The sequence below is a fragment of the Scyliorhinus canicula genome, chromosome 8 (genome assembly GCF_902713615.1).
Source record: "Scyliorhinus canicula chromosome 8, sScyCan1.1, whole genome shotgun sequence".
NCBI classification, from domain to species: Eukaryota; Metazoa; Chordata; class Chondrichthyes; order Carcharhiniformes; family Scyliorhinidae; genus Scyliorhinus; species Scyliorhinus canicula.
This window is the reverse complement of record NC_052153.1, coordinates 43786779-43800443: the sequence shown is the minus strand read 5'-3', so window position 1 is coordinate 43800443 and position 13665 is coordinate 43786779. Positions and strand designations below refer to the sequence as shown.

The following is a 13665-nucleotide window of genomic DNA, read 5'->3' as shown; positions in this document are numbered from 1 at the left end:
GCCGGAATATTGTCAGGGACCATAGCCTTTGCAGTATCCAGTGCCTTCAGCTATTTCTTGATATCACGTGGAGTAAATCGTCCTAGCTGAAGACTGACAGCTGCAATGCTGAGGGCCTCCGGAGGACACTGAGATGGATCATCCACTTCTGGATGAAGATTGTAGCGAATGTCTCAGCCTTGTCTTTTGCACATATATGCTGGGCTCCTCCATTATTGAGGATGGGGACATTTATGGATCCTCCTCCGGTGAGTTGTTTAATTGTCCACCACCATTCACGGCTGGATGTGGCAGGACTGCAGAGTTTAGATCTGATGCGTTCGCTATGGAATTGCTTAGCTCCATCTATTAATTGTTGCTTATGCTGTTTGGCACATAAGTAGTTCTGTGTTTTCGCTTCACCAGGTAACACCTCATTTTTCGGTATACCTGATGTTGCTCCTGGTATGCCCTCCTGTACTCTTCATTGAACCAGGTTTGATCCCCTGGCTTGTTGATGATGGTACAGTGGGGGATATGCCGGGCCATGAGGTTGCAGATTGTGGTTGAATACAATTCTGCTGCTGCTGATGCCACAGCACCTCATTTAACATGGTGGTAGTGCCACAAAACATGATGGAGGGTATCCTCAATGTGAAGACACAACACGATGAACAGTATCCTCAAAGTGGTTATAGCTACTTGAAGGGAAGTCAGTGACAGACCAGTGGGAGGCATTCAAAAGTGAGATTCTAAGGTCACATTGTAGACGTGCCTCCACATGAAAAAGGACAGTAATGCCAAATCTAGAGCTGCCGGTTATCTAGAAGCATACATGGTGAATAAAGCAGAAAAAGAAAGCAGATAACAGTCGCAAAAAATATAATACTGTAGAAAGCTGAGACGAGTATAAAAAGTACAGAGGTGAATTGAAAAAGATAAACAGGAAAGCTAAGAAATGTGCGGGATTCTCCAGTCTTGTCTGTGGAAGCGAGAATGTTGCAAGTGAGAATGGAAAATTGTCGTTCCAGCCAAAATTCAATTCACTTTCAGAGGCTCCGGGAAAGCCCTGCTGCAAACGAGGATTTGGGAATTTCAGCCAATATGACAAAATAACGGCACGTCAAATCAAAGAAAATCCCAAATTTTACCGATACCTCGAGAGCAATGGAATAACTGAGCCCATCAGAGATGTACATGGTAACTTGTGTGTTGATGCTGAAGATATGGGCAAGGTTTTCAATGAGTACTTTATCTTTGTCTTCACAGAGAGGGAGTGAGAAATATTAGATACAATAAGCCTAATGAAAGAGGGAGTACAGGAGAGCCTGGCGACCTTGAAGATGGATAAATCACCAGGACCTGCACCTAAACTGGTGGAACCTGTAAGACTATGGACCAAGTTGGATTAGAATCACTAGCCAGTTTAGTATTTATTATCTTTTTAGCTGGTCCAGGCATGGTGGGCTCAATGGCCTTTTTCTGTGCTGCAACTTTTCTATGGTTGCATATGTTCTAAAGATGGGATGGTACTAATTAAATGGCTCTTTCAAAGAGCTAGCACAAGCATAACATGTGCTGAATGGCCTCTTGCAGTGTTGTATGATTCTGTGTTTTCTCTATTTACTGATACTGCACCACACTAGGGCATCAGCCCTTGTGTAAAGAGCATGGGTTTCATTTCAGCTGTCAAGCTGTAGGCAACTTTACTTTGGTGCTCTTCCTCACAGTGCAGAATTAGTTCTTATCTGCTGCTATAATGTATGGCCACGGCATTGGAAACCTTCAGCCCCAACTATGGCAAACCTCATTGGGCAGATGCCTTCTGACAAAATGACCAAATTCTCTTCATGCGGTTCTGGATCTCTGTCCCGACACAAGACTGTATCTTGAACAGTCAGTCACAGCAAGTTTCAATGGGTGGGATTTTCCACGCAACCCGCCGCGTGTTGTCCGGCAGCTGGCCAACCATTGGCTGGCTGAATGCACCCCTTGCCGGTAGGACTGGAAGATCCCGCCGGCGCGAACGACTGGAAAATTCCAGCCAACGTATTCAAATAGTAGCAGTTCGAAAGAGCTGTAGCATTTCACTACATGCTTCCATCCAGAGAGCTCAAAGGCACTGGGAGGACACAGTAGTGAATTAACTGAGCTGTCGGCACCATATCTGGTGATGTTAACTCCACACAAAACTCGCACCAGGAGAGGAATTCTGGGATCACTTTCCCAGGATCACCAAATCCACCGCATGGTGAACCAGGTGAGGTAATGTAAATTCCTCATGGAACTATAGCCTGGCTCACAGCTGAAAGCCAAAAGATGCTGATGCCACAAGGGGAACATGTAACCAAGCAAGAAGATAAAATTCCTTCTGAAGACAGAGAAGGGAATCTCCCAATGCAGGCAACCAGTGAGGGGTGAATTCTTTCTGCGTAACTCACCGTGGTTGATTTGTTTGCAACCACTCAGATTGCGACATTTCCTCTGAGTACAATTAAATGATTACAAGGAATGTTTTCAGTGTGAATTATGGACAGGATTAATCTGCCCAAATGCAATTAAAAAATAACTTTAATTAAATACGGTCTCTAAGGTGGAGTGAGCGACCCTGTGGGATGTATTCACAGCATCTTTCTCATATGTTGAATAGTGAACGTCGCAACATCCCCATCATCTTTCTTTGACATTTAGATTGATGTAGATTATGATTATCTGTGAATTTTCTCGTCTGTTCTCCCAATGCGTCACCAGAAGGCCGGTGCAGAGTCCCATTTACATGTTTCTTTTGATCTTCTGCCAAAGTTTAGAGAGTTGCAAAAATTCCTGGATAATCTTCTGAGCATGTTTCTCCAACATTGATGCGTGTGGATTAATATCAGCAGTAACTTCTGCATGAGTTTTCTCAGGCAGTGGAAGACTGGAAGATACTCTCAAAAATTCTACGACAACATTCTTATCATATTTCAATGACACAGTTCAGTGTAAATCAGAATATTCCTACCCGATTTCTTTGGTGTTCTGGTAAATGTTCCTTTCACTGTTCTGCAGTGGGAATTGTCTCCACCACATACTCCACACTTGTCGTCCACTTTGTTTGAACCAATTTCTTTGTCGCATCCCACTTTCTGTGAAGATAAAACATGAATCTACAGAACAGCAAAATGCAATTTTAAAATAGAGTAAGATACAGGAACATAAGGAACAGGCATAGGCTGTTCAACTTCTCCAGCCTACTTCACTATTTGATTACTGCTTACTGGTAATTGCTCTATATCCTGTGTTACCCTTACCTAACAAATTGAGCTCAATCTTCAAAGCTCCAGTGAACCTCTAATGCGCTGTCTTTAAAGAAGAGAATTCCAGATTTCTCCTATCATTTGTATAAAAAGTGTTTTCTTGTTTCATTCCTGAGTGGCCCTAATTTTAAGATTATGCCCCTTGCTTCAGGATTCCACACAGGAAGATATAGCTTAGCTCTAAACTGTCCCATTATACCCTTCAAATATTGTAAGCACCCAAATAAACTAGTCCCTTTATTTTCTGACTCAAGGGAATATAAATCAAGTTTGTACAATCTGCTCTTTTAATTCACCCTCTAAACTGGAGTATCATTGAATCTGCCATCAAAGGCTAATATATCCACACTGAAGTGTGGCTCCTGAAACTGAATGCACGACTCCAGATGAAGTCTGGTCACGGATCTCTACTGAAGCGTCAGTTTATTCACTTTGTTCTCCAATATTTACAATAGTGTTGTATTCATTGACCAGTGTGATTTCTTGGAGAATTAAATGCTATGATATGTTTAATTTAAGCCCAACCATTGGGCTAGAAAGTCTGAGGGAAGACAAAAGTCAATGTTTAGTATTAGACCATAAGACCATAAGACATAGGAGTGGAAGTAAGGCCATTCGGCCCATCGAGTCCACTCCGCCATTCAATCATGGCTGATGGGCATTTCAACTCCACCTACCAGCATTCTCCCCGTAGCCCTTAATTCCTCACGACATCAAGAATTTATCTATCTCTGCCTTGAAGCCATTTAGCGTCCCGGCCTCCACTGCACTCCGCGGCAATGAATTCCACAGGCCCACCACTCTCTGGCTGAAGAAATGTCTCCGCATTTCTGTTCTGAATTTACTCCCTCTAATTCTAAGGCTGTGCCCACGGGTCCTCGTCTCCTCGCCTAACGGAAACAGTTTCTTTGCGTCCACCCTTTCTAAGCCATGTATTATCTTGTAAGTTTCTATTAGATCTCCCCTTAACCTTCTAAACTCCAATGAATACAATCCCAGGATCCTCAGCCGTTCATCATATGTTAGACCCGCCATTCCAGGGATCATCCGTGTGAATCTCCGCTGGACACGCTCCAGTGCCAGTATGTCCTTCCTGAGATGTGGGGCCCAAAACTGGACACAGTACTCCAAATGGGGCCTAACCAGAGCCTTATAAAGGCTCAGTAGCACATCGCTGCTTTTATATTCCAACCCTCTTGAGATAAATGACAACATTGCATTCGCTTTCTTAATCACAGATTCAACCTGCATGTTTACCTTTAGGGAATCCTCGACTAGCACTCCCAGATCCCTTTGTACTTTGGCATTATGAATTTTCTCACCGTTTAGAAAGTAGTCTATGCTTGGATTCTTTTTCCAAAGTGCAAGACCTCACATTTTCTCACGTTGAATTGCATCAGCCATTTCCTGCACCACTCTCCCAAACTGTCTAGATCCTTCTGCAGCCTCCCCACTTCCTCAGCACTACCTGCCTGACCACTTAACTTCGTATCATCGGCAAACTTCGCTAGAATGCCCCCAGTCCCTTCATCCAGATCATTAATATATATGGTGAACAGCTGTGGCCCCAACACTGAACCCTGTGGGACACCGCTGGTCACCGGCTGCCATTCCGAAAAAAAACCTTTTATCCCAACTCTCTGCCTTCTGTCAGACAGCCAATACTCAACCCATGCCAGTAGCTCACCTCGAACACCATGGGCCCTCACCTTACTCAACAGCCTCCTGTGTGGCACCTTATCAAAGGCCTTTTGGAAATCCAGATAGACCACATCCACTGGGTTTCCCTGGTCTAACCTACTTGTCACCTCCTCAAAGATTTCTAACAGGTTCGTCAGGCACGACCTCCCCTTACTAAATCCATGTTGACTTGTTCTAATCCGACCCTGCTCTTCCAAGAATTTAGAAATCTCATCCTTAACGATTGATTCTAGAATTTTACCAACAACCGAGGTTAGGCTAATTGGCCTATAATTTTCCATCTTTTGTCTTGATCCTTTCTTGAACAAGGGGGTTACAACAGCGATCTTCCAATCGTCCGGGACTTTCCCTGACTCCAGTGATTTTTGAAAGATCTCAACCAACGCTTCCGCTATTTCTTCAGCCACCTCTCTCAGAACTCTAGGGTGTAGCCCATCGGGGCCAGGAGATTTGTCAATTTTAAGACCTTTTAGCTTTTTTAGCACCATCTCTTTTGTAATGGCAACCATACTCAACTCAGCCCCCTGACCCTCTATAATTTTTGGGATATTACTCATGTCTTCCACTGTGAAGACAGACGCAAAGTACTTATTAAGTTCTCCAGCCATTTCCTCGTCTCCCATCACTAGCCTTCCTGAATCAGTTTGAATTGGCCCAATGTCTACTTTGGCCTGTCGTTTGTTTCTTATGTATTGATGTATTACCATGTGTTAGAATTTGGTACCCTCCCACTATATTTACATCACATCAAAAAGGAAGTTTCCGTAGGGAGACCAGCATCTCCGATAACCAGATACGTATATTGTTACCTGTTTTATGAATGATTGCAGTAATCCATAGAGTTGACAAGACAATTCTTCTGTTGCCTAGGTAGTTAGTACAGCAGTTTGCGTGAGGTGATCCTTCTGCTTTCCCATCCACTCTGCAGGCAAACACCATTCTACCAGATTTGAACCATTCAGGCAAATGCTAACAATCAAATTTATGGACATGGTTTTGAGTTTGAGGGATGGATTTTGTTTATTGTCACATGTCCTGAGGTACAGTGAAAAGTATTTTTCTGCGAGCAGCTCAAACAGATTATTTAGTACATGAAAAGAAAAGAAAATTAAAAGAAAGGCTAGCGATAATGTTAGTGTTAGAATTAAATTTTAAAAGATTAGTACGATTTATAAGAGATGTAAAAAGAGGATCTGTTTGGGAGAGCTCGCAGAGCATCGCCACGCTCCAGCGCCATCTTGTTAAGTTGAAGCAAGACAAATTTTGCTGAATAATCAGCATAATAGATGTTTAACTGAAGTAAGAAAGTGTCTTGAAACATTCTTAAGGTTTTTTAAATTCTTTATTTATGGCATGTGGGTGCTGTGTCTTGGCCAGCATTTCGTGTCCATCCCTAATTGCCCTTGAGGAGGTGAACTGCCTTCTTGAACTGCTCCCGTCCCTGTGGTGTAGTAGGCGCCAGGATTTTGACCCCAGCAAGTGAAAAAATGGCGATATATTTCCAAGTCAAGGTGGTGAATGGCTCTAGACTATTAACAACTATTTTTAAATAATTTAATTGATTGTTAAATGTTGTAATGAGGGTGAAGGGGTGGGTTGGAGGATGCAGGGAACTTCAGCCAAGTGCAGTCTGTTTAACTGCACTGACATATAAACACAACATATCCATCCACTCGCTCCATCTTCAGCACACATTGGCTGCAGTCCGTATTGTCTCATGGATGCATAGGAGCACCGGTCAAAGTTGCGACCTCCACCATCTAGGTGCACAAGGACAGCAGGTGCATGAAAGCAGCATCATCTGGGAGTTCCCCTCCAAGCTAAACATTTTTCTGATTTGGACATATATTGGCATTTCTTCATTGGCGCTTGTCAAAATTCTGAAACCCCCTACCGAACAGTATTTGAAACATAGACTGTGGCAGTTCAAAAAAAACAACTTGCCACCATCACCTTCTCAATAAAGAGTTGGGATTGGCAATAAATGCTGGCTTTTCCAGCGATGCCTGCATCCTGAGAATGATTTTGTTTTTAAAGCAATAAAAGTGAACTAGCTGAAAGGAAATCCCCATCTAGTATACCATTCCTTGGCATTCCCTTTGGCACAATACAATGCACAAACCCAAATAATACCTTCACAGTCATGAATGGAAGCGGACATTTAAACAACCAACTGGAGGAGGAAGCTCCACAATAATCCCCCCACACTTAATGATGGGAGCCCAGCACATCAGTGCAAAAGGCAAAGCAGAAGCACTTGCAACAGTCCCCAGCTAGAAGTGTCGAGTGGATGATCCATCTTGGCCTTCTCCTGAGTTTCCCGCATCACAGATACCAATCTTCAGATAATTCAATTCACTCTACGTGAGATGAAGAAATGGCTGACGGCACTGAGTACTGTAAATGCTATGGGCCCTGACAACATAGCGGCAATAATATTGCGGCTTATGCTTTAGACCTGACCATGCTCCTAGACAAGCTGCTCCAGTACAGCTGCAACTCTGGCACCATGTCCTGTACACAGAATGCAAGACGAATCCAACCCGGCCAATTATCGCCCGATCAGCCGACTCTCAATCATCAGCAAAGTGTTAGAAGGGGTAATCAACAGAGCTATCGAGTGGCACTTAGTCACTAATACCCTACACACTTCACTCAGTCTGTGTTCTGCCAGGGCCAATCAATTCCTGACCTCGTTACAGCCCTGGTACAATCACAGACGAAAGAGCTGAACTCAAGAGGCGAGGTGAGAATTACTGCCCTTGATCAAGGCAGCATTTGACAAAGCATGGCACCATGCAGTCTCCCTCTTCCTGACTCTCCTGATCTCTGACCCTCCCTCTTACTGACTCTCCTGAATAGTGAAAATATGGGAATGGTGAAGAGTAGGCATTGGGAATGATTAGGAGTGAGAATGGTGAGAAGTGGCAATGGCGAAGAGTGGGAATGGCGAGGAGTGGGAATGGCGAGGAGTGGGAATGGCGAGGAGTGGGAATGGCGATGAGTGGGAATGGCGAGGAGTGGGAATGGCGAGGAGTGGGAATGGCGAGGAGTGGGAATGGCGAGGAGTGGGAATGGCGAGGAGTGGGAATGGCGAGGAGTGGGAATGGCGAGGAGTGGGAATGGCGAGGAGTGGGAATGGCGAGGAGTGGGAATGGATTTTAACTGGTGTAAGACTTCTTACTATGCCCACCTCAACGCCGGCATCTCCACATCTTAAATTTATGATTAGTGGAAACATTACTTATCTCAATGTACACCTTTATAACTTTGACTGCATAAATCAGATCCGTAATTTGTCAAAAACCATTCCCATCACTCTTCATCATTAAATATCCCCATGTTTGGTTTCCTCTTTACAAGTTGTAAGGCCTGCACACATCTTGGACTGTTTGGTATAAGGAGCTTCAGCAAGCAGCACTAGTGTCAACAGGTTGCTAAAACTCGACTTTAAAATCTTTGAATCCAATTTCAATTCTTGTGTGTGCAAATGCTTGTTGACGCACGGGGAAACTGGACTATTGCATGAAGCTCAAGATAGAGTTGTATGCTGCGATAAGCTTACAGCTGCTGTAGGAATCTTAGAGCGAGGATCTCTGATTTTTCCCCTCTATCTTGAAACATTCAATTGACTGTACTACGTTTAAGTGTTACTGAATGACGTAAGCTTATTCTTGCATTTACAGGGTATTTCTGTGATTCTATTCATTCAGCATAGATGTTGCACTCCCAGTAGACTTGATCAGAGATTCGATTAAAAGACAGTTGACTCTGCAGTTTGCACCTTTTCTGAGTGAGGACTCTTCCTTGGAGTGAATATCAGGTGATAGGACTCCTTCTGCATAGTAGCTCAATATATGTGATGCTGGAACTGACTAGACAATGAGCTTTTCCATGTAACCATTTGGACCAAGTTGCTAATTTTACTTACCACACATTCACCTCTTACGCAGATGCTATATGGATCTTTATAGGAACAGCGAGTACCATCATGAACTAATTGCTTCATGTAGACAACTCCTCCCATTTCCTTGGATTGGCAGTACAGATGGCATCTTTTTATTGCTAGTAAAAACGAACAAGATTATGTTGCTTTCAGGTATATTTGAAACTTGTTTTGGTGAATATAAAGATTGAAAACTTACAGTCAGGATGTTCATATGGAAGCCAGTGGTGCTTAGTCCTCTGATATTCATAGTATGAATTACGTTGCTGACACTGTTGTGCTCGGAAATCCTCAAAACGACGTGGACAATCTTCTTTGTTACACAGTTGGTATTCATAGTTTACACCAGGGCAATCCTGACCACCATTGGCAGGCCTGAGTCACAACCGAGCAGCAAGATTACTATATACTTTAAACAGCCAAACAACCAGATATTACACAAAGATGGACAGTGAGCGCATAGGACACTGCCATTTTCACTGGCATATCAGTGAATCTTTAGTTAAATAGCTTTTGGTGCTTTTTTGAATATTTGAGGTTAGCATTCACAAGTCGGTGTGTCATTTTGCTTGGGAGCATTTATCACTCACTTTGTATGGCATAGTGTGAAGTCACCCACTTTTGGTGGAAAAATAATGTTATAGAAACATAGAAAATAGGAGCAGGGAGGCCATTCAGCCCTTCATTATGATGGGGTAGGTCAACCAACTCAATAGCCTAATCCTGTTTTCCCCCATATCCTTTGATCCCCTTCGCCCCAAGTGCTATATCCAACTGATGTTATGTATCAGAGAATATAGTCCTGCTGGTTTAGAATCACATAATGTATAGTAACATCCTTAATAAACCTCTCATTGTGTTTTACAAGAATCCAGAGTGTAGGCACCTCCAAACCTTTTCTTTTTGTGGCAACAAAGAAATATAACAAATAGGGGAAGCCAAATGTGTTTTGAATGGTGATAGACTTTTTACATTCACAGGAGTCTTTGTATACGAATCACAGAAAATTAATAGTAGGTGTAATAAGCAATTAGGAAGGCAAATGGTACATTAGCTTCTGTTACAAAGAGATTGAAGTATACGAGTAAAGATACATCTTTCTACAGTCACACAGGGCATTGGTAAGGCCATATCTAGTGTACCGTGTGCAGTTTTGATCTCCTTACCGAAGGATGTACATACTTACTCTGTGGGGATTGCAACAGCGGTTCACGGGACTGATTTTTAGGATCAGGAGATTGTCTTATGAGGAGCGAATGAGTAGACTGGGCCTTCATTCTGAATGTAGAAAAAATTGAGATGATCTAATTGAAACAGAAAATTCTTAAAGGGCTTTGACAAGGTGGGTGTTGAGAAAATATTTCCCCTGTCTTGGGAATTTAGGGTACGGGGTCAAAGTCTCAGAAAAAGGAGTTGGCCACTTAGGGCTGAGATGAGGAGAAATTTCTTAAATTCTAGGGTAGAATTCGGCCAACTCACCCATGGCGGGTGGGTGCAAAGGATCTCGCAGGAGTCAAAAAGTTAGAAAACTTGAAATTACATTGCAATTCTGTCAATAGCGGATCGATATCCCACTGGCAGGTGGGGTGAATGCCATTTGTATTAATTTACATCCCATGAATGCTCATTAAAACAGCTGCCCGCCAGTGTCCCGTCAGGCCGTCCAATCATGCGTCACACCAGCGGGAAATCATGGCAGTGTCAAACCCAATTGTTAAAGAGTGGTGTGTACAAGGCAACCCTCAGTTCCAGAGACTTCAAGGTGAGTGGAACAAAGCTTATCTGCCATGTAGCTGCGCTGCCCCAGGTGTGCTCCCCAACACCTTGCCGGGGCGGCCAGTTCCTGCCCTCCATCTCCATGCCAAGCTGGTATTCATGGACAGCACCGTACTGCTAGACCCATGAAGCCTCCTGCCTTGGTGCAGTTGGGGGTTACAGCGGTCTCCTTCCTGCATGGAGCCACCCACCAGAGTCTATCTGGACAGCACTGTGCTGTGGGACTCATGCGACCACTGCAACCAAGGTCCAAAGTTAAAGTAGAGTGCGTGCAAGGTGAGGGAGGGGGCAGGTGGGTTGAGGCCTGACGAAGACAAGGGGAGCAACGTGGAAGGAGGGCTGTGCAAGGAGGGGGTACATAATGGCAGGCAGAGGGGCAAAGGGGTCGATGAAGAAGATGCAGGGCAGCACGGTAGCACAGTGGTTAGCACTGTCACATCACAGTGCCAGGGTCCCAGGTTCAATTGCCGGCTTAGGTCACTGTGCATATTTTGCACGTTCTCCCATGTCTGCGTGGGTTTCCTCCGGGTGCTCCGGTTTCCTCCCACAGTCCAAAGGATGATGTGCTGTTAGATGGATTGGTCATGCTAAATTGCTCTTGGGTCCAAAAAAAAGGTTAGGTGGGGTTACTGGGTTATGGGATAGGGTGGAGGTATGGACTTGGGTAGGGTGCTCAGGTAAGGTCCGGTGCAGACTCGATGGGCCAAATGGCCTCCTTCTGCACTGTAAATTCTATGAAGAAGTGGTATAATGAAAGGCAGAGGGAAGACCAAGGAGAGGGAAGCTGGACCCCGACATGACTGCATGGAAAGCTTGCAAACAAGGGGGTCAAAGGGACAACACATTGTTTACTGGAACGGGATGGAACTGGAAGACTCCAGATGCATTGGGTAGAGATCCAAGTGAAGTGAAGACACTTGCAGGTGATGGACTCGGGAGGGGGAGGGGGTTGAAATGGTTGAATTGAGGAACAGACTTCTTCTTGAGGCTGTTAGCTTTTTCACTATAGGTTGCTGACATCTTGTGCGGTCCGGTGAAGACAGGTGAGCTGGGCAAAGTGATATGAGTGTGCTCGTCTAGTATTGAAATATGACACCGGCACCTTCAAACCCTCAGCTGACGGCAGTGGGATGGATCAGCTGCTGGCCGGCCAGGAGAGTCAGAGGGAAACTCTCTTATGCATAATCGATGAGGTTGCAAGCGCAGAATCTGGTGCGGGTCCCACCACTCTGCTCAACAGAACAAGTGCTTTCAGAGCCACCTGCCATCGCGCTGAGTCTCAAAACAGGAGAATTCGGCCCAAACGGTTGTGAATCTTCAGAATTCTCTACCTTATAGATTTCTAAATGTTCAGTTGTTAAGTGTATGTAAGACAGATTAAAACAGGCGGCACATGGCACAGTGGTTAAGTGGATTGGCCAAGCTAAATTGCCCCTTAATTGAAAAAAAAATAGTTGACTACTCTAAATGTAAAAATAGATTGATAAGATTTTTATTTACTAAAGGAATTTAGGGGACAGTACAGAAGGTGAAATTAAGGTAGAAGACCAACTATGATCTTACTGAATGATGACGCAGGATCAAAGAGCCAAATAGTCTATTCTGCAATTTAATGTCATTATTCTGCCCGACACAATTCAGTCAAAGTCAACTGGATTCTATCTGCAATTAAATGAAATGGGTATCTGAGGTAGTCATTTGTCAACCTTCAAAATGTTCAGTCCCACAATTAAAATTGAATCCTACAACACCTTGTCACTATTATAGCAGTTGTTCCTTGCCTCACAATTCTCTGTTGTGAAGTCTCTCCAACACAAATTCCACCCGACCCATAGAATTGGCCGGAATTCTCCGTTGCAAATCTGCTCCGATGCCACTGCCAGCAAGGACGGAGAATTTGGCGCTCAGCCAGATCTCCCATTCACTGCAGCGGGAGCGGAGAACCCCACTGCCCTGACCAGACGGAGAATCCCATCCATTGTGTCTGCATTCCCATCTGCCTCCCTGATTTGAAAGAACATTCAAATAAGACTCTTTTTGGAATGTATCTTTGGCTTCATCCCCTAACTCTTTCCCTAAATGTTCTTCTTGAGCATGAATTACTGCTCACCCTAGTCAGTGATGCTAACACCAATTGCACGATCTTATCACAGTCCCTGGTGAGATTGGCTGATCAATGTATGCTGGGAATTGAACCAATATCAGGTTATAGGATGTTTTGAATCATAGAAGTATAGAATCATAGAATTTACAGTGCAGAAGGAGGCCATTCGGCCGATCAAGTCTGCACCAGCCCTTAGATAGAGCACACTATCCCCGTAACCCAGCAACCCTACCTAACCTTTTGGACACTAAGGGGCAATTTATCATGACCAATCCACCTAACCTGCACAACTTTGGACTGTGGGAGGAAGCCGGAGCACACAGAGGAAACCCACGCAGACACAGGAGGAAGTGCAAACTCCACACAGTCATCTAAGGCAGGAATTGAACCCGGATCCCTGGCACTGTGAGGCAGCAGTGTTGAGCACCATGTGTCTTTTGAATGGACTGAAGTAGTTAACTTTTTAAAATAAATTTTAGAGTACCCAATTCATTTTTTCCAATTAAGGGGCAATTTAGTGTGGCCAATCTACCTACCCTGCACATCTTTGGGTTATGGGGGTGAAACCCATGCAAACACGGGGAGAATGTGCAAGCTCCACACAGATAGTGATGCAGAGCCCGGATCGAACCTAGGACCTCGGTGTCATGAGGCAGCAGTGCTAACTACTGCACCACCGTGCTGCCCCTGAAGTAGTTAACTAATAAACTATGGCATATCTTGCTGAATTTCACATTGCAAGGGTAGCACGGTGGCACAGTGGTTAGCACTGCTGTCTCATGGTGCCGAGGACCCGAGTTCTATCCCGGCCCCGGGTCACTGTCTGTGTGGAGTTTGCACATTCTCCCTGTGTCTGCGTGGAT

At 44.4% G+C, this 13665-nt stretch overlaps 1 protein-coding gene across 3 annotated transcripts in view; it reads right to left on the bottom strand.

Moving 5' to 3' along the window:
• adamts3 (ADAM metallopeptidase with thrombospondin type 1 motif, 3) overlaps positions 1-13665 on the bottom strand; it is a 274671-nt gene that overhangs the window by 40941 nt on the left and 220065 nt on the right. For all 3 annotated transcript variants that reach the window (XM_038804456.1, XM_038804457.1, XM_038804458.1), the window contains 3 exons: positions 9122-9297; positions 8908-9041; positions 2981-3104 (listed from right to left, as the gene is read on the bottom strand). In XM_038804456.1, coding sequence (XP_038660384.1) covers positions 2981-3104; positions 8908-9041; positions 9122-9297 — 434 coding nt within the window. The remainder of the gene's footprint in view (positions 1-2980; positions 3105-8907; positions 9042-9121; positions 9298-13665) is intronic.